At 48.1% G+C, this 18734-nt stretch overlaps 1 protein-coding gene across 6 annotated transcripts in view; it reads left to right on the top strand.

Moving 5' to 3' along the window:
- The window catches only part of LOC308627167 (uncharacterized protein), a 35444-nt gene extending 17743 nt beyond the window's left edge, over window positions 1-17701 (top strand). For 5 of the 6 annotated variants that reach the window (XR_014017362.1, XR_014017363.1, XR_014017364.1 and 2 more), the window contains 2 exons: window positions 13646-13709; window positions 13815-17701. Coding sequence is in view for 2 of the 6 variants with exons in the window: in XM_081252916.1 (XP_081109042.1) it covers window positions 13646-13709; window positions 13815-14032 (282 nt within the window). In the remaining 4 variants the exon portion in view is untranslated. The remainder of the gene's footprint in view (window positions 1-13645; window positions 13710-13814) is intronic. The other variant, XR_014017365.1, reaches the window with a different exon arrangement.
- The last annotated feature ends 1033 nt before the right edge of the window (window positions 17702-18734 follow it).

Below are 18734 nucleotides of genomic sequence, written 5' to 3'. Positions count from 1 at the left end.
TGACTCTCTAAGCATCCTTGTTGTGTCCCGAAAAGCTTTTGTTTTCAGTCCCCCCACCCATACCCCCCACTGCTTCCCGGTCCTTGCTGCTCCTTCCTGGGGACAGAATGAGGCAGAGGCCCTTAAGCCCCGTGATGAGAGCGAGAGTGAGCGTCTGGATGACTCACAGTGGGTCTGACCGTCCATTTCCCGGATGAGTGAGTTGAGGCTGAGAATGAGTGACCTGCGGCCACACAGCTGTTCAGTGTCCGATCGAGAATCTGAACTTAGAACTTCTTACTGCAAGCCCAGCGTTCCACCCACCAAATTATTATGATTCCTAATGTATATGGATGTTACACATTTACTAGATAGATAAGGCAAACTTGGGCCTTATATGTGGTGCTCACGTGGGGGCCATCAGCGAAGCAGGTAGCATTGTGCCCCATTCCTTGGGCGTTCCCGTGTGCAGTGTCGGAGAGCAGGAAGCAGGTGGTGGTGGAGTCCAGAGTGTGAGGAAACGTCCCCGCTGTCAGAAGGATTTTAAGACAATGCTACGGATAGAGAGTCAAGAAGGAGAAGCTGCTGGGTAGGAGCGGGAGGTGCAGGGGACAGACACGAAGGTGTGAAAGCAGCGTGTGACTTGGAGCAGAGAAGGAACCGTGATTACTGGGAGACACACCGTGGGGTCCTGGGAGGCCTCTGCCCGTGAGATGACCCTCTTGGCAAATGCACTAGTCAAGATAAGGGAAAGAAGGAAACTCACATTCATTTGGCTTCAGCCAAGCTGTGGGCACTCTGGTAAGTACTTTCACACTTACTGTCTTCTTTAGTTATCACAGCAGAGGGTTGTAGACACGATTATCCATATTTTTACAGATCCGTCTTAGATCAGCCGGGGTCACACAGCAAGCGGCAGAGCCAGGCCCACGCCCCGCTGGGTCATTCCAGAGGTCATTTCTGTGGGAGGACTGGGCTGGAGGGAAGCTGAGGAGTGTATACCTGTGTCATCCTTTCTCACCGTAATCACACAGGCAGTGTCCTTCTCCGACTTCCTTCTCCGACTCAGGAGAAAGCTTGACCTCACTCCCTCCGTACTTTTTGTTGCCCTTCTCCAGACCTGAGTTCGTAGTCGCTGAGATAATTTCTAGTTAAAGAAAAATCAGGTGCGGTTTCTTTTGTCTTCTATCTTTTTTCCATTAGGAGTCATTAAGCCAAGTCACACGAAGAGCAGTTGTCCCAAGGACAGGGGGAAAGCAGCTGTCTTCCCTACAGATCATCAAAACCCAGAGCCCAGATCCTTAGCCACTGAGAACTTCATTAGGCGCGAGGTCAGGGAACCTAGGACTTGTAGCGCGTGAGGCCTCAGGACGTGTGGGCAGGAAGAGGGGGCGGGGAGGGAGGAGCCCACACACGTGGGGCCCCAGGTAGGAAACGTGGTCGGGGTAGGGATAAGGTGGCCCCCCGGGAGATCCTGGGCGAGCGGCCGAGGGAGCCAGAGGCAGGGGCTCTCTTCTAGCGCTCAGGGCTCACACTGGATTGGAGTCTTTCCTCACCCACTGGTGGCAGGGAAGCAGAGAGCAAGGCCTCAAGAGTGATGTAAAACCCACGGTTGTCACTAAAGGTGAGTTGGAGACTCCTGCTGAGACTCGGAACTCCTTTGACCTAAAGAGTTGTCCCCGGTGCCCTCGGGGACATTGTCCCTATAAGTTACCGAGGCGGCAGAGTGTCAGCGGTGGCTTCAGGAAGCGCTGCCTGAGCGCCAGGTCGGGGAGCGTTGGGATGGGGGTCAGGGCGGTCACCGAGCAGACGCCGCGTGCCTGGCAGCCAGTGGCCGGTGACGGACGGACCGTTTCAGGAGCCTGCTCTGGGGCCACTGTGGTTTTCCGAAGCGTGTGGTACTCCAGTGAGAGGTGCAGCGCGTGAGCACCTGAACTGGCCCTCAGGTGCATAGAAGCCCGGACCGTGTTCTCAGGCGGGGCGTTCTGGTGCAGAGGGCTTTGGCCCCGGAGATGTCGGCCCCGGAGAGAGCTGCGTGCTTGAGCCCTGTAAGCGAGGCTCCCCCCTCAGCCTGGACTGCCTCCCGCTTCCCGCTCCTGAGGTTAGCCCGGGAGATGAGGAGGCCTGCGTTCTCACCTCCGTGAGCGAGAAGCACACCTCAGGAAAGCGGCCCCGCGGTTGGGCCTTGCAGGGGGCTGTCAGCGAGGGCAGGTGAGGTGTGGGGAGCGGGCTAGCTGGAGGCCTTTGTGGCTGCTGTAGCGTGTTGGGGGAAACCAGCCACCAAGGTGAGGGGGCTAGGACCTTACAAGGTGGTCTTCCCTGTGACCCGGTACCGTAGAGGTGGCCCGGGGCACGTGCGGAGGGACTGTAATGAGGAGAAGCGGCCCCGGTAGCTTGAGGAGTGAGGTGTTGGGAAAAGTGCGGGAAATAGGAAGGGCCTTTTGGGCAGCCAGCCTGGGTGTCTTCCAGGCCGCTGATACCTTCTATTCAAGGACCGATGGTGATGTAGGAGCAAAAGAGTGGGTTTGGCATTCACAGTCCTAATCGATGCGTTACAAGTGCTGCTGTAATTAAGTAATTCTGAGACAGATAGCCGAGCAAAGATGAGGTGGACTGGGCCTATGGAGCTTGAGTATCTAGGTCAGCTATAGCCTGTTTTGTGTAGTTTAGACTGGAATTTTCTGGAGGTGCAGTGAGATTAACAAGGAGGTAGATGCTGGCTCTGTCGTGTGCCCAGGTCCCTGCAGCACACGGTGGGGGGTGGCCTTGAACTTCTTAGCCCTGTTCCTCTGCAGCATGCAGGCACCAGGGACCTGAACAGCCTTTCCATTTATTTTTTGTTGCCAAGGCCTGTAGAAAAGGGCCAAGCAGAGAGGTTCCTTAGCATACCACTGCCCAATTAATACCTGAGTGAGTTGACTTGTGGGACTTCCTGATGGTTTGTGAGGAGGACGAGCTCCTAGCCACGCTGGGGACATGTTCCATGTTCTCCCTCCACGAACGGGGACATCCTTTATGTCCAGGGGGAACCGTATAGGATAATAAGAATCACAAGGCCTTGGAACCGAAATCAAGGTCTTAGAGGAACACATTAGTGGCTTCTGCCTAATGGGGTAATTTCTGAATCCTTTATAAAACGTCTCTCTGGGTAAAGAGTTATTTCCTGTAGTGTTCACCTTTTAGTGTTCTCATGTACAAAACTCGACTTTGGGGTTATTGTAGAGGAATTTGGAGGGTATTTTTCTTACAACCAGAATAATGATGGCTGATGATGGAAATTACTACTGTAAGTAAGTGTTCGTCTTACAGTTTGTTCACATACTTTCAGCTTTAAAAAAAAGAAGTCTGTTTGAGATGGAATCTCAAACCCTTTTTGGTCTTTGGATCCTTTTACGCTTTAAGAAGTGTTATTTAAGAACCTCAAAGAGCTTTCTGTCTGTGTGGGTTATGGGCATTGATGCTTATAATGGAAATGAAGACTAAAACTTTACAAAAAAATTAATTAAAAAATAATGACAAACTCATTACACATTAACACAAATTACATTTGTATGAAAAATAGCTATTTTCTAAAACGAGAAAACATATAGTAGGAAGAGTGGCAATATTTACATCCGCTTCTGTGTTCAGTCTCTGGCAATATGTTGTTTTAGCTGAAGTAGATGAAGACATCCAGCCTCACAGACAAGAGAATTGAAAAAGGGCTTTCAGTAGCCTTTTCAGGTAATTGTGAGTTCATGTGTGACACGATACCAAAACCTGACGAGTGGTAGGTTCCTACAGGTTAGTTGCAAGGTGCGGTCCTATCGGTGAACCTTTTGTACTGTGCTACGTTAAAATCCCTGGTCTCTTTTGTACTTTGCATAGATCTTTTACCCACAATGATTTATTACCTGACACATTGGTCATTTGGGCAACATCGGTTCACTTTTTGCAGATCCTGAAAGTGTTCATATGTTCCATTACATGTAATATCAGAAAATTCATGGTTAGTGTTGCTGTCAGTCTCATCAGAAAAGTCTTCAAGTCTCAGGAAGCTGGAGAGCTCATGGTGACAGGAGTTTTCCAAAATCCCAATTTTCACTTGAAAGCTCGGATTTGACAGTTGGCAGTAAATACCATCAGTTTCCTGTTACCTGAGATGTCTGCGCAGCACCCAAGTCTGCATAGCAAGTGTGTAGTCACTCAAGTAGAAGTGATGTTCTGTCGAAAAGAAGAGGCGGTTCAGCTTGCAGCTCAGACAGTTACATTTATACAAGTGCTTTTCCTTTAGGCAACCATTGCCCTTGGGTATGCGACCTGGTATGCTTCCATTTTAATCTAGAATATGATAAATATACATTAAAAATATATTTGTATGTATTTCATATCAATGTAATAAGTAATAAACATAATATGTTTAACATAAATGTAATAAATATAATAAAAGGGTCTAGATTTAGTAAAATTATTTTTTTATTGCTTCTTCAAGGATATTCTTTTTTTTTTTCTTTTTGCGGTACGCGGGCCTCTCACTACCGTGGCCTCTCCCATTGCGGAGCACAGGCTCCGGACGCGCAGGCTCAGCGGCCATGGCTCATGGGCCCAGCTGCTCCGCGGCATGTGGGATCTTCCCGGACCGGGGCACAAACCCGTGTCCCCTGCATCGGCAGGCGGACCCTCAACCACTGCGCCACCAGGGAAGCCCAAAGATATTCTTAAGTGAAACTTTGGCTTACTGTGAGCCCCTGGAGGTGAAGAACATTTTGACTACCGGTATCACTTGGTGCCTCTGCCGTAGGGCTCTGTGTGAGGGGCCTGAGGAGTCGGCAGTTTACCAGCCAGTACTTCTGCACCGTCCATGCAAGTGTCAGCACAGTGACAAAAGCAAACTACATGTTACTGTTATTTTGAAAATCATTTTGATCTTGTTTTATAAGGGTTTTGGAACCCCCAAGAGTCTTGGTTTTTGAGAACTGCTGGTCTGCGACGGTAACTGGGAAGAACTGCGCTTCCCGAGGTTGGACGGTTGTTCAGTATCCCGTGCTCACAAGTTGGGTCTTTTGCAAGAGACTCAGCTTGTGGCTGGTGGACTGATTTCAGCCTGCTGACGTTTTATTTGTAGGAATGAGTGCTTTTAAGGGGAGTAGGTGGGAGGGACCCCCTAGACCCTGATGTCTTAAGCCGGACAAGAGCACACAGTTATATTCTCTACTGGACCCCAGAAGGCATCTGACTTCTCACACCTTGCTGGAGCATGGTTTTAAGGTGAACCAGGCTCTTGGCTTAGTGTGTTGTAGGAGAGGCCTTGAACCTGGAGTGAGTGAGGAAAACAGAATGTGAAGGACGTATTTTAGAGCATACTTTAACATTTCTGTGCGTAGCAGGGACAGAGAAGGAAGAGATGGATACCACGGCAAACCCAGCTTACTCGGAGCTAGGAGGTTGGATAAAAGAGGAATTTTTAGGGAAAAGAATTTCTTTGTCATTCTGTAGCCAGTATTTATTAGCATTTTCCCCAACTCAGGAGGGGAAGGTCTGGGGACTCGGTTTTCACTGTGGGAGGAGAGAGCACCCTGATTTACTGGCCCATCAGTGCTGCGTGGACAGGGAGAGGTGATCCTGAACAGGAAGTGAGCGTGCAGTCGGGAAAGGGTATGGACGCTGGGAGGTGACAGGTTGACGGCTGAGCACTGCAGGTTCCTGAAGCCGCCCTGCAGTAAACAGCATGCCTTCCCGATGTTCAACAAGTTGAGGGAAGGACAGGGGGACAGTTTACGGGGCCTGGGCTCGCGCATTGTCTCATTTCATTTTCGTAGCAGCCCCGAGAGACGGATATGAGTATCGTTTCTCTCTTACGTTTGAGGTAATTGAGTCTTAGGCTTAAGTGACTTGCTTAAAGTCACACTGTTGGTGGAAGAGCTGGAAGGTGTGTGTTTTTTGCAGGATAACAAAGGTTGGCAGAAAGTGCTACTTCTCGGGGTGAGAGGCGGCTTTCAGTGGGCTGAGCGTTGGGAGGGGTGGGGGGCAGCTGGGGACGCGGGACTGGCGCTGCGCAGACACTCACGCTCTCAGGATCGTGCTGCCGGGTTGACGGCAGGTTTTCATAGGCCTTGACGTGTGTAGAGGAAGAGTGCAATCTTCTTTCCTTTTGGAATGTTTTCTCGCGATCAGGACCTCTGGGTGAGGCTGGAGCTTTTTCGTATTCTTGGCCCGTTAGGGGGCATGTAGTCTTCCGACTGCTCCAGCAGGTGGTCCCTTGGCAGGGTTCATGATGATTTCGGGAGATGTGGAGTCACGGCTGCTGTGGGAAGGGAGGTGGCAGGGACGGGTGGCTGGCGTTTTGTGTGCTCCCCACCCTGTCCCAGGCTGTGACGCGCAGGCAGGCTCTGTCTTGGTCCCGCGGGAATGAGCCACATCCCTCACGGGCCAGGCTCTGAGGGGGGATTCCTGCGGCTGCGGCGGCCACGGCAGAAGCTACGAATCAGTTAGAAAGCCTCCCCTCTCATTTCCAGACGGAGCATTCTTTTCCATTGCTGCCCACTCCCCTTTGACTTTGAACCTTAGAGTTTTATTCTAAGGCAGTGTCCTTTCACACCATGACCTGGTAGAGCCCCCCTTTTGCCTTCCACGTGCTGAACGTGTGCTCCTAGGCTTGGTGGTCCTGGTTGTCTCTAGACACTTGCCCTTCTCTAGGCCAAGACCCTCTGTCCTCCTGCCCTGCAGGTTAACTCGGTTTGTCCTTCTGGTTTCAGTCTAAAAGGAGAGTTTACTAGAAGTCTTCCTTGTCACGAAAGACTAGTTAGGATGCCCCGCTTCGTGCAGCTGTGTCCCTGGGGCCTGGTCGGCCACAGCACCCCTTGCACGATGCCGGGCCTGTCTCCTTCCCCTCCTAGACTGTAAACCACACGAATACAGAAGCCATGGCTGTGTTGTTCTTCATAGGATCTTCCAGAGTGTAGCCCGCTGCCTGACAAATGCCGGGTGCTAAATTCTTGTGGAACGTATGCCCGCATGCATGCATGTGCTGATCCTGCATCTGAGTTCAATTTCCAGGACTGTTGCATCAATGATGACTTTCTTCTAGGCCTGCTTCTGGGTGAGCAGGATTCTCTTGAGTATCATTTATAAATCAGACGCTAAACAACATGGCATGAACCAACATGTGTTAGGGCAACTGGGAACACAGGGATCTTCCTGTAAAACACTTCCCAGTAACTAAGAGACGTGGAAGTTGATTTGGAGTCTTTATATTTCACAGTGACTAGTCTAGGGCATCATCATCTGAGCTACGGCACTTTGGTTATCTTTGAGAATCTTCTTCAGGCCCCATGACACAGTGCCTGCTCTACAAGTCGGGGAGATGAGTCACATGGCCGGTGCAGCCCACTGCAGTTGGTGGTGGGGTTTTGGTTGAGGCTGGAGGCATAGGAATGTCTTCTTTCCTCTTCTGTTTCATTTTTATCTTTCCCAGAAAGTGTGCCCTTATCCCTTCGAGTGACAGAACTATAAACCACATGTTCTGGCAGATCTGGTTCTAGATAGGAAGGTAGTTTGATCTCTGTTGACGTAGATTTAACTGATGTATTAAAGAGTCTGCTACTCTAGGGTGGGGTTATTTATATTTAATGCTTTATAGGAACCATAATACTGTAGAAGGACCTGCAGCACAGCACACAACAGCAGCCGGCCTGGTACGCGTGTGCAGTCTGAGGGCGAGGCTTCTGGCCGCCAACTCCTTGACGAGCGTAACTGGATTTCTCTCCTGCTGGGTCAGGGTGGTTAGTCTTGATTTCACATCCAGCCTGTACTGAGTGTGATCCACATCCGAGTCAGCGTTCTGGAGCATCTGCTGGTCGCCATTTCCCGACCTGCGCCTCTGTGTTGGGTGGTTGGTTTTGCTCTGAGTGCAGCCACACTGACGCCTCCCGTCGGCCCAGCACCAGGGCCCTGTGGGACAGTGACTCTCAGGGTCCTGCTCACCCGCTCTTCTGTTTGTTCTTCAACACCTGCCCTGTGCAGCCTGGGTCCTTCTATTGTGCACGCATCGGATCATTTTAACAAGAAATCTGTGAAAAACTAGTTCACCGTTTTTCCTGTGCAGAATCGTATTTTGGGGACAGCTGTGTAAAAGAGAGTAATACGTGAAATGCGTATACAGAAGTAGTTTAAATAATCCTCTTTCAAAATCCACATTCAGAATCTCCTTCCCCAGCACAGTGTCCTGAGCTTCCTCCCAGGGTGGAGGGACCGTTATCTTCAAGTTCTGCGACAGATTCAGGCCGAAATTTGGAGAGAAAATCAGAGTCCCCCCGTGTACCTTCCTCTTGACCTTTGCCCTCTGCATGTATGACCAGAGTGGGCTCCTCTCCCTGCAGGCATATCTGCCTGCAAGGAAATTCAAGGCCACTGCAGCAGACACAGTGCCTCAGACCACAGTCCAGTAGTAGTGTTACCTCCTGAGCACAGTGGTGCGTCTAGAATTGAGGGCTCTTGGCCCGATCAGCCCTCAAAGGGCAACAGCTCCGTTCTCCCAGCCCATTAATCCTGTGTCTCCGTTTCCAGATGACCCTTTCCAATGCCAGGGCCCAGGGCTTTTATTCTCTCAGGGCAGTTTCTTTGTATTTAGGACTCATTTTTTTACTTCCTCGCATTTCAGCCACGGTTGTTGATTAGCTGATCCCTCACTTCTAACTGTGCCGGGAGATGGGTACAAATTCAGGTATTGTTTGGTGTCACAAGGTTTAGATGAGGCAAAGCTGCTAATGGACAAACTACAGGGAGAGAAGAGGGCTCTTTTCATGGAAGGTGGGGACTTGAGGCAGATGGGCTACTTGAAGCTTTCTTCCTGTCACTTCTCAGCCGGACCCTAACCTTCCTATTTGAGAGGTTCTCCTCAAATATAAACTGAAGGCTCGTACTGCTGAGGGTGCCCCTGAGGCCTCGTGGAGAGATGGGACATCGCCCGTGGCAGTGCCAGGTGACCTCAGTGCAAGGTTCCTTCCTCCTCAGGTCTCCCAGGTGGCCTCACAGTCAAACAATGGGCTGTCCCCTTGAAAGCCCTTTTGGGACATTGGATAGGAGACATCGTCTTGAGTGAGAGAATCTTGGGGACATTGTGCCCCTGGGGTCTGTAGAATTCTGTGGCATCTACCTGCTCGCTGGGTTGACAGTCTCCTGTGTATGTAGGGAAGCAGTGAGGCAGGTGCTGTTTTAGGAAAGGCTGCAGTGAGGATCCTTGGTGGTGGTTTGTCCTTCTTTTATTTTTTGGTTGGTCACATGGCAAATTTGCTGGAGGTTCTTTTGCTTGAGCTTTTTCCTGCAGACTGTAGCTTGCCCTCATGCGGTGAGACTCACATGTGCGTCCAGGCCGTTTCCCTGGAAGGAATGGCAGTACCTGACTCCTTGTCCAGAGAAACTCTGGCACGAGTTCATGTACGACAACTGTAGGAGTTTCACATCGCTGGGCTTGGTGTTGCCACCCTTCTGAGCAGAGTCAGCCTCTCCTGAGGCCAGTCTGGATGGATGCCTTGGCCCTCACTGCTTCATTGCTGAGGGAGCGCACCAGGAGAACCGCATGGCGCCTCGGTTAATTAGCTGAGGAGGGAAGGAGGGCGGAGTGCAGCACTGCCCCCTGTGTCCCCTGCTGGTCACCGTCCCCTCCCCTCTGCTCCCCAGTGACATCTGCGGTGCACACGTCCTCACGTGCTCGGGATTGACTGGGGAAGTCACAGCCATTGGAGGGTTGCATCTGTTTAGTTCAGTTTCACCTCTGTGCAACGTGCCGGGTTCTGGGATCGGTTGGTCATTGCAAGGGGAGCAGGAAAGGAATGTTTTCCCAACACTGACCAGTTTTGTTATCATGAAACATTACAGACATACACAAAGGAAGATAGGTTAGCTTACTCATCATTTATCGTCACCCAGAAGCAGCGGTTACAGCAGTCCTCCCTCATGCGCTTTGCCTGTTGTTTTTATTCCGGCCAAAGCATTTTAGGACACGTCTCAGACATCATGTCCTTTCGTTCTTACAAACTTCAGTATAAATCTCAAAAAACACAGACATTTGTTTACACAACTGCAAAGGCATTATCACACCGAATAGAGTGAGCAGTGTTCCTGTGTGATCTGATACCTAGTGCCTAACGGTGTTTCCCCAGTTGTCCCGTTTTAGCAGCTGGCTTATTTGAATCAGATTCCGAAGAAGGTAGGTCTCCAAGTTACATTTGGCTGTTACGGTTGTTCTATCTCAAGTCTTTGTAATCTAGAGCAGCCCCCCCGCCCACCTTTCTCCATGCCATTTACTTCTTGCAGACACGGGTCGCTGTCCTGTGCACTGCCTCGCATTTTGATCTTTTTCTGCTGGTGTCCTGGTAGTTCCTCTAGCCCTCCCAGTTCCTTCAAATAAAAATGAGTCCTGGAGGCGTGGTTGGCAGGAATGTTGCAGGTGACGCTGTGTGTTTCCTGTCGCCCCTTGGAGTTACGCTGAGATCATGGACTGGTGGGTTCAGGGGTTGACAGCCAGATCCTCCAAATGTAAAAAGTTCTCGATCGGCCTTTCATCTGATGTTTTCGCCCATTTCTTACCGTGGTCTGAATCAGGCGTTTCGTTAGGGTTACGTGTTGACTGGCTGGATTGTTGCATCGGCTTGAAGGACAGTTCATAGACGAAGGAGTTTCCATTCTTTCCTTGTAGTCGCCAAGTGTCAGAAAAGGTAAAAGTTGGTGTCCTGTCACTTTTAGCTTAGTCTAGTGCCTTGAGTCTGTCCCTCTGCCTCTGTCTGTCCCTCTTTCTTTTGCTGCTCCTCCCCAGCCCTTGCCGTCATTTGTGAACTTGGGGGTTTTGTATATTTAGTGTGTTTCAGTGAATTGCATTCATTATTCCTTCTGATGCTTAGTTGTCCCATTTTTGGCCAGCAGGAGTCTCTTCATGAATTGGCATCTGTGTTCCTTGGCCATGACTCTCTTACATTCTGGCATAACAAGGTGTCCCAGGCTCACTTTATAAAGTGCTGCTCTGGCCTTGAGACCAGGCGTTCTGCAAGGATCCCTGTGCCATTTGGTGGAAAAGGGTCTGTAAGGGAAGGGACCATTGCTGTCGGTTGTCATTGCCTCCAGGCCTTTTTTTTTTTTTTTTTTTTTTGCGGTATGTGGGCCTCTCACTGTTGTGGCCTCTCCCGTTGCGGAGCACAGGCTCCGGTCGCACAGGCCCAGCGGCCATGGTTCACGGGCTCAGCCGCTCCGCGGCATGTGGGATCTTCCCGGACCGGGGCACGAACCCGTGTCCCCTGCATCGGCAGGCGGACTCTCAACCACTGCGCCACCAGGGAAGCCCGCCTCCAGGCCTTTTTGATGGACAGCCTTAAAAAAAAAAAAAAAAGACATGAATTCAAACTGATGTTTCTAAGTCAAATTTTACTTTATGGGATTTTTTTCCTTACCTTTGATTTTATATTTGTATCTCATTTGTTTCACCTTGAATCTTGGTTTCTTACATTACTGTAATGACTTATTTGCATTATCCTACTTTATAAATACACCACCGTTATTATAACTAAGTTAAACTGTTGAAAGAAGTTTGACTTCTTTGCAGCTTTATTTATCAGCACAATGTCCCCCTGAGTATGTATGATCAGTCTACTCTACTCAAAAGTCATTTGTGGATATGTCACCAACGTGAAAGTTAAGGTTCATTTTCTTCATTTTCTTTTCAAAATTTAGGGATTGCTTTCCTTGTTTATTTAATTTTATTTTTTGAATATATAAACATTCATATGTCTCCAAAGTCAAAACGACATCACACGTTACATTCAGAGAAATTTTACTTCATCCTTTTCTCCTTCCTCCCATTTAAATTCATTTTGTATTAAACAGAAATAGACTCACAGACATAGAAAACAAACTTACGGTTACCAAAGGGGATAATGGGGGTGGGGAGATAAATTAGGAGTTCGGGATTAACGTATACACACTACTATATATAAAATAGGTGAACAACAAGGACCTCCTGTATAGCACAGGGAACTACACACAATATCTTGCCTTCCACCTTTGATGGAAACTAATCTGAAAAGGAATATATATATGTGTAACAGAATCACTTGCTGTACACCTGAAACTAATAGAACATTGTAATTAACTATACTTCAATAAAAAAATTCATTCTGTATTATCCTTCTCCATGTTTACTTTTATACATCACGTAAAGAAATATTTAAATAATTCATATTCCCCTCCTTTTTTGCACAAAAGATAGCATGTTTGAGCTATTATTCTATGCCTTGTTTTTTTTTTCCCCTGAACAGTGTTACCTGGGTTCGCTCATATCAGTACATCGTGCTCTTCCTCATTCCCTGGTTTAAATGGCGAAGCAGTAGTTCACCGAATGAAGCCCCATAGTTGACGCAGCCACTCCCCAGTGGACGGGCCTTGGGTTGCCGGCAGTTTTGCTGTGACAAGTACTGCCTCAGTAAACTGGGCCGTCCGTCATTCCTGTTTTGCAGTATATCTGGGATAGAGCTCTAGAAGTGTGATTACTGGGTCAGAGGATAGATGCATATATCCTTTTTCAGACATTGACTACATTTTGTTTGCTGAAATTTTGTTTACCTAGTTGAATTTCATTATTCTAACACTTCCATCTAGAAACAGTGCAATTTATTTTGCAATTTTAATGTTGAAGAAATCTCCTCAATCTCTCATGTACCCTATCTTTATATAAAACATATTATGGAGAGTGTTATTTTAAGATCTGTTAATTTCATTAATTAATTGAAGTATCACTTACTGAGTATAAAGTACAGGACATGAAAAGGTGGCTAAGGCATCCTAAACCTCAAAAGATTTCAGATGGAATATTTTGGAATTTTCTTCTGTTTCCTCTCCTTCTATTTGGTATATATTTTGTCCCATGTTCGTTATCAAAAGCCTGGTAATAAGGCACTGGAAAATGTACCTTTATCTGCTGTACCAGAAGAAAGCAGGCCATGTCTGCAGGAGAGAGGAGGTGTCATAAAGTACTCTGTAGATGCATTCAGCAAATACTAACTGAAACACCTCCCCACCTGCCCTTTGCCAGAATGTAACAGCGAGCAACATACAGAGTTCTTCCCTCCTGGCATTTATAATCTAGTACAGGACACAGAACAAGAAGCAAGGAACAATAAGATAATTACAAGTTCTCTGCGCTTTGAAGGAATCAAATAAGAAGTTACAATAGAGCCTTAGCCAGGGGCCTTCTTTACGTAAGGGAGAGGCGGCCGACACACCAAGCCACGCGTGAGCTCGGGGAGCTTGGGGGCAAGGTCATGCGGGACCTTGGTGTTTAGGTTGAGGAGTTGGATCTCAGGTACATCAGGACACCATGGAGGACAGTGAAGCAAGGGAATGACATTTGATACTGTCATTTGTTTATTCTTTCTGTGGATTGGGAGGTGACTCGATATTATGTTTCAGCTCCAGAAGCAACCTTTTCCCTTCTGAAGTTCCAGGCGGAGTGCGTTTTCCTTCTTGTGCATTTATGCAGGACAGCTGCTTCTCATACTCACATGTAGGTCTTCTGAGGATTTCTTTTCTGTTCAATAGTATTCCCTTGATGTTGCTCAGATAATTACAGTAGGTGGTTGTAATTGGATTATGTGCTTGGGCTATGAACAGGAGCATGATATCTACAAATTCTCTTCTTCAGACCTGCCAATCCAAGAGACACGCCTCTCTGGAAGATAAGAGCTCCTTCCTCAAGATCCAAGAAGGTCTGTGGTACTGTTGTCAGGTTTATAAAATTAATTACGGAATCCATAGCAATTTTCTGGACAAGAAAGGCATGTTCAGTGTCAGTATTTATGTTTCTGTTACAGGAGGCTGCCAGAGTGACCCCTGCGTAGGGAATCCTCACCAGGAAGGACCGACACACCTGGACCCAAGGCGCTGGCTTCCTGGGAGGCTCCTGTCTGATGTGCAGGAGGCAGGATGTCACTGTGACTCTGCAAGGGGAGGCTCCTGGCGACCCAGACCGGCACGCAGTATCGCACCCTTGGCTGCAGGGGACGCTGTGCAGGCCTTTTCCTGCAGCTGAGAAGTACGAGATTATTCTGCAAGAGGAAGATTCCGGGGGCTTAAAAAGGCAAAGGTTTCTACCTTGGGAGCCCCTTGGAATGTTGGCAGCTCAGGATCTCAAAGAAAGTTCTGTGTGAACGAGTTACAGAGTGCACGTGGAAGTAAAGGTCACTTTCTAATCAATAATAATACCGAGTGAGGAGCACTATGCAGGGAGAAACCTTCCATAGAAAGCCAGGCAGGGAAAAGCTTAGGCCGACCTTAAACCTCCCGAACAGAGCCGGCCTGAGATAAACACCAACATGGCCAAGTGAGAGACTCTGTGAAATAGCAGCCCTGTAACTGTAGTAGTTGTGAGGAAACCTTCTCCGCTAAATCACGATACCAAATAGGAAACATGATCTACAAGTGCCCCATGTGTAGGGAATTCTTCTCTGAGAGAGCAGATCTCTTTATGCATCAGAAAGTTCACACTGCTGAGAAGCCCCATAAGTGTGACAAGTGCGACAAGGGTTTCTTTCATCTGTCAGAGCTCCATATCCATTGGAGAGACCACACGGGAGAGAAGGCGTATAAATGTGATGATTGCGGGAAGGACTTTAGCACCACGACAAAGCTCAATAGACACAAGAAAATCCACACGGTGGAGAAGCCCTATAAATGCTACGAGTGCGGCAAAGCCTTCAACTGGAGCTCACATCTTCAGATTCACATGAGAGTTCACACAGGTGAGAAACCCTATGTCTGTAGTGAGTGTGGAAGGGGCTTTAGCAATAGTTCAAACCTCTGCATGCATCAGAGAGTCCACACCGGAGAGAAGCCCTTTAAATGTGAAGAGTGCGGGAAGGCCTTCAGGCACACTTCTAGCCTCTGCATGCATCAGAGAGTCCACACAGGAGAGAAGCCCTATAAATGCTATGAGTGTGGGAAGGCCTTCAGCCAGAGCTCGAGCCTCTGCATCCATCAGAGAGTGCACACCGGGGAGAAGCCCTATAGATGCTGTGGGTGTGGGAAGGCCTTCAGCCAGAGCTCGAGCCTCTGCATCCACCAGAGAGTGCACACGGGGGAGAAACCTTTCAAATGTGATGAGTGTGGGAAGGCCTTCAGTCAGAGCACCAGCCTCTGCATCCACCAGAGAGTGCACACAAAGGAGAGAAACCATCTCAAAATATCAGTTATATAAAGCGTTTTGCTAAGAGAGAAAAATCTTAAAACCCGTAAGTGCCACTAGGAAGGAAAACCCTGTATATACCTACATTGACCCAAGAAATTTTTACAGCAAGCCCCAGCAGAACATTGTTTTCCAAGAGGCACGTGAGAGGTTGATTTTTTGGATTCATGCCAAGTGTGTTCCACAGCTTGACTTTGAATCTGGAATCCCTCCCTCCGCGTGTTTGCCCAGGACAGGCTGTGAGGTCCCAGTCGCGGGTGTGCGTTTCCTGGGATTCTGGCGCGATGCCTCCGTAGTTGAAACACTACACAGGAAACCATGACCCTTGCCCAGCCTCCCGAGTCACCTTCTGTCTACGCTTTACCTAAAAGTTACCCCAGATACTCCCCTGTTTCGGGAGCTCATGACCTTCCTTCTCTTGATCCAAGCATACTGGTGAATGCATTTGAAAACGGCCAGCTCCCATGAAGTCACGTTCTGGTATTTCTGAGGTTACCACTCGATTCAGCCTCTACGTATCTGTCCATATATCCCGTTACTTCTGAACTCATTTTACCTGTATATCCTCAAAATACCCATACATATCCACCCCTTCCTAGATGGCATTAAATTTCATTTTAGATTTTAGGTGACTCATAATTTCCATTTACTTTGTCTGTTGGCGAAATCATTGACAGACATACATGCCCTTGAACTTTAATTTTGTGAATTCTGCTAATCACTGTGTCTCTACGTTAGTCAGACTTAATTTTCTAGTGGCTACGTATCACATATTTTTAACTTGAATTTTTTTGGAAATAGCTGAATGTAAATAGGGAGGAAGAAGCAAGCAAAGTTAGAACTTTTCTCCATCCAGAATCGCCCTCTCAGGCTCCTTTGGTAACCAGGGGAGCCCCTTACTAGCTTGGGGAGACCATAGGAGGAGCGGATGGTAGGAGGCCTCACCAATAATAGTCTCTGATTCTGTGATTTTGGGGCAATAATGTGTAGGAGTCCTCGATACCTTTTCATTGAGGATTACATATCAGTTCCTTTGTAGGCGTGAACTTTCTTCATTCATTCAACAAGTATTTATTGAGCACCTCCTACGTGCCGGGCACTGTGCCAGGTACCGGGAATACCACTGAGTAAGACAGACAAGGGCCCTACTCTCGTGGCGTTGACTTCTGGTGGAGGAGACAGATGATAAGCAAGTAAACAAATAAATAATGTAGTTTGAGGTAGTGATTAAGTGATAACGGAGAAAATAACCTAGGGTGATGATTTAGAGCAGTGGGGGTGGGGCGGGGGGCAGCGGTAGGTAGCGGGCAGGGAGGCCTTTACGGGGGCGGCACAGGGGCGGCTGCAGGGGGGTCGCGGTCCCGCCGGGGAGCTTCCGGAGCAGGAGGTGGCGGCCGTCGGTGAGGGCAGCGCGCAGCGGGGAGGGGGAGAGATACTGAGCTGCTCAGTATCCTGACATTTATAGGCCTTTTTTTTTTTTCTTTTTTTTTTTTTTTCTGGCTAGATTGGTATTAAAAACTCATGTGGAGGAACACAAGGAATGTTTAGAAGACCCAAAGTCCCCAATGACAACACAAAGCAGCTAATCTTTAACTTGGTTTCCCTTCTCATTCCTATTCTCGTTGATTTCCCACATGTAGTCCTTTTGCTCAGGAAGTCTTTGGGGAAATGAAGGCTCTTTGAAAGCTCTGAAATGGGTGTTCAGGTTAGCGGTCTCTGTCCACTGTCTGAGAGGTTGGAAAATGAACTACCCGAAATAGTCATCAAAATACTGAAACGAAGCTTGATTTTCTCTTCATATTTGAATTAATTTCTTCTGTTTGACTGGAAGGGTTTTTTGTATAACTAAAACCTCAATGCATAAAGGAGATTTAAAAGGAGCACATAACTTACTGGGTGAGCCATGAAACTGGAGGTGGGATTTGGGGGTACATTTGTTACCATCTGAATTTTGATCCAGACATCTCTGTTAACAAGCCCTTGGGAAGTTGCTTCTCATGTTTCCTCATTTTCGCAAAGAGAGGGCTGGCTTAGTTATTTGATAAAGCCCCTTCCAGGCCTGAATTCCTCGACTACGATTTACTGTAGTGTCTTAACACACTTCCATGTCACAGTAGTGTGGAGCATTAGAGAAAAGCCTAGACTTTTAGTTGATAGAGAGCCAGTTGAAATATCACTGATAGAATTTTAGGTTTAGGAAAAATTGGTTTGATTTCTAACTGTATTACTGTTAGGTATGTGAGCTTGGGCAAATCGCTTAATCTTTGAGTCTAGTTTTCTCACTTACAAAATGAGGACATTAGGCTAAATGATTTCTGAGTTTCCAGCTAGTCCTAGAGTTCTATATTTCTACATAGTTGAATTATTTTATCATGCTGTTGCTGGGGGATATGACTAACACTTTTGAAGCTACTAATTTTATGTCGAGCTTTAAAGTCCATAATTGTTATCTTCGGAAAATATTATTTGACCTACAGTATGTCCAAATCAATTTAATAAAATCACTTTATAACAGGGTTCTGTGCTTGACATGTGGTTGTGTGAATTCAGTGGTGTGTGTGTGTGTGTGTGTGTGTGTGTGTGTGTGTGTGTGTGTGTGTGTGTGTGTGTGTGTGTGTGTGTGTGTGTGTGTGTGTGTGTGTGTGTGTGTGTGTGTGTGTGTGTGTGTGTGTGTGTGTGTGTGTGTGTGTGTGTGTGTGTGTGTGTGTGTGTGTGTGTGTGTGGTGGCTTGTGCATTATGTCTAGGTGACCATATAATAAAGTGAGGGGGCGATGCTGTTAATACTTAAACAAGGACAATAGGCCTAAACTGGGACTGCCCCAGCAAACCAAGTTGCGAGGACCCTCTGGCCCAGGGGTCAAGCAACTGACAAAGGAGTCGTGAGGTCTGGCAAACTGGAGAAAGCCTGCCCTCCTGAGAAGACAGCGCCTGCTCAGTGGTAGCTATTTGTTTCCATGTGGGATACAGGCTTAAGGGTCCCGCATCATCTGCTCTTTTAAGGAAAAACCAACAACCCAGTTTTTTACATAAAATTTAATGATTTTTAAAGGTTGGCAACGAATTCATGTTCCCTGTGGGACCCATTTTGGTCATTTGTATTACCTGCATGGTGCCCATAGGCTTTTCTTTCACTTTGCAAGCTGTGCTCTGGTCCCTGAAGGCTGTCTCCCACCCCTGCTAAGGCCTGACACTTCTCAGCTAAACAGTGGTGGCCCAGCCCCCGCGCACCAATCTCTGACAGTGGGTCTGGTGTCCACCTGCCTCCCGGGGCGAGTCTAGGCTCCGCTTCCACGGTTGAAGCGGAAGCCATCCAGACGGCCCTGTCGATGTGAGCGGGGTGGGGCAGAGACCCCACGTGGGTCACACGTGGCTCAAGCTCTCCCACTGGGTCACTCCTGTGCCTGCTAGGAGTTAGGGTGTGAGAGTGAAAAGCCAGGGCTGACTTCACAGTTTCTAAGGGGAGCCCGAGTAAATGGCAGATTGCATCTTTACGGTCTCTTACCTAAAGGAAGAACTCTTTCAGGAAGTCAGCCCAATAGCCTGCCGTGG

The sequence above is a fragment of the Mesoplodon bidens genome, assembly GCF_964165515.1.
Source record: "Mesoplodon bidens genome assembly, chromosome: 13".
In the NCBI taxonomy this organism is placed as follows: Eukaryota; Metazoa; Chordata; class Mammalia; order Artiodactyla; family Ziphiidae; genus Mesoplodon; species Mesoplodon bidens.
Note: the sequence above shows the minus strand (reverse complement) of the source record. Positions and strands in the feature narration are given on the sequence as shown.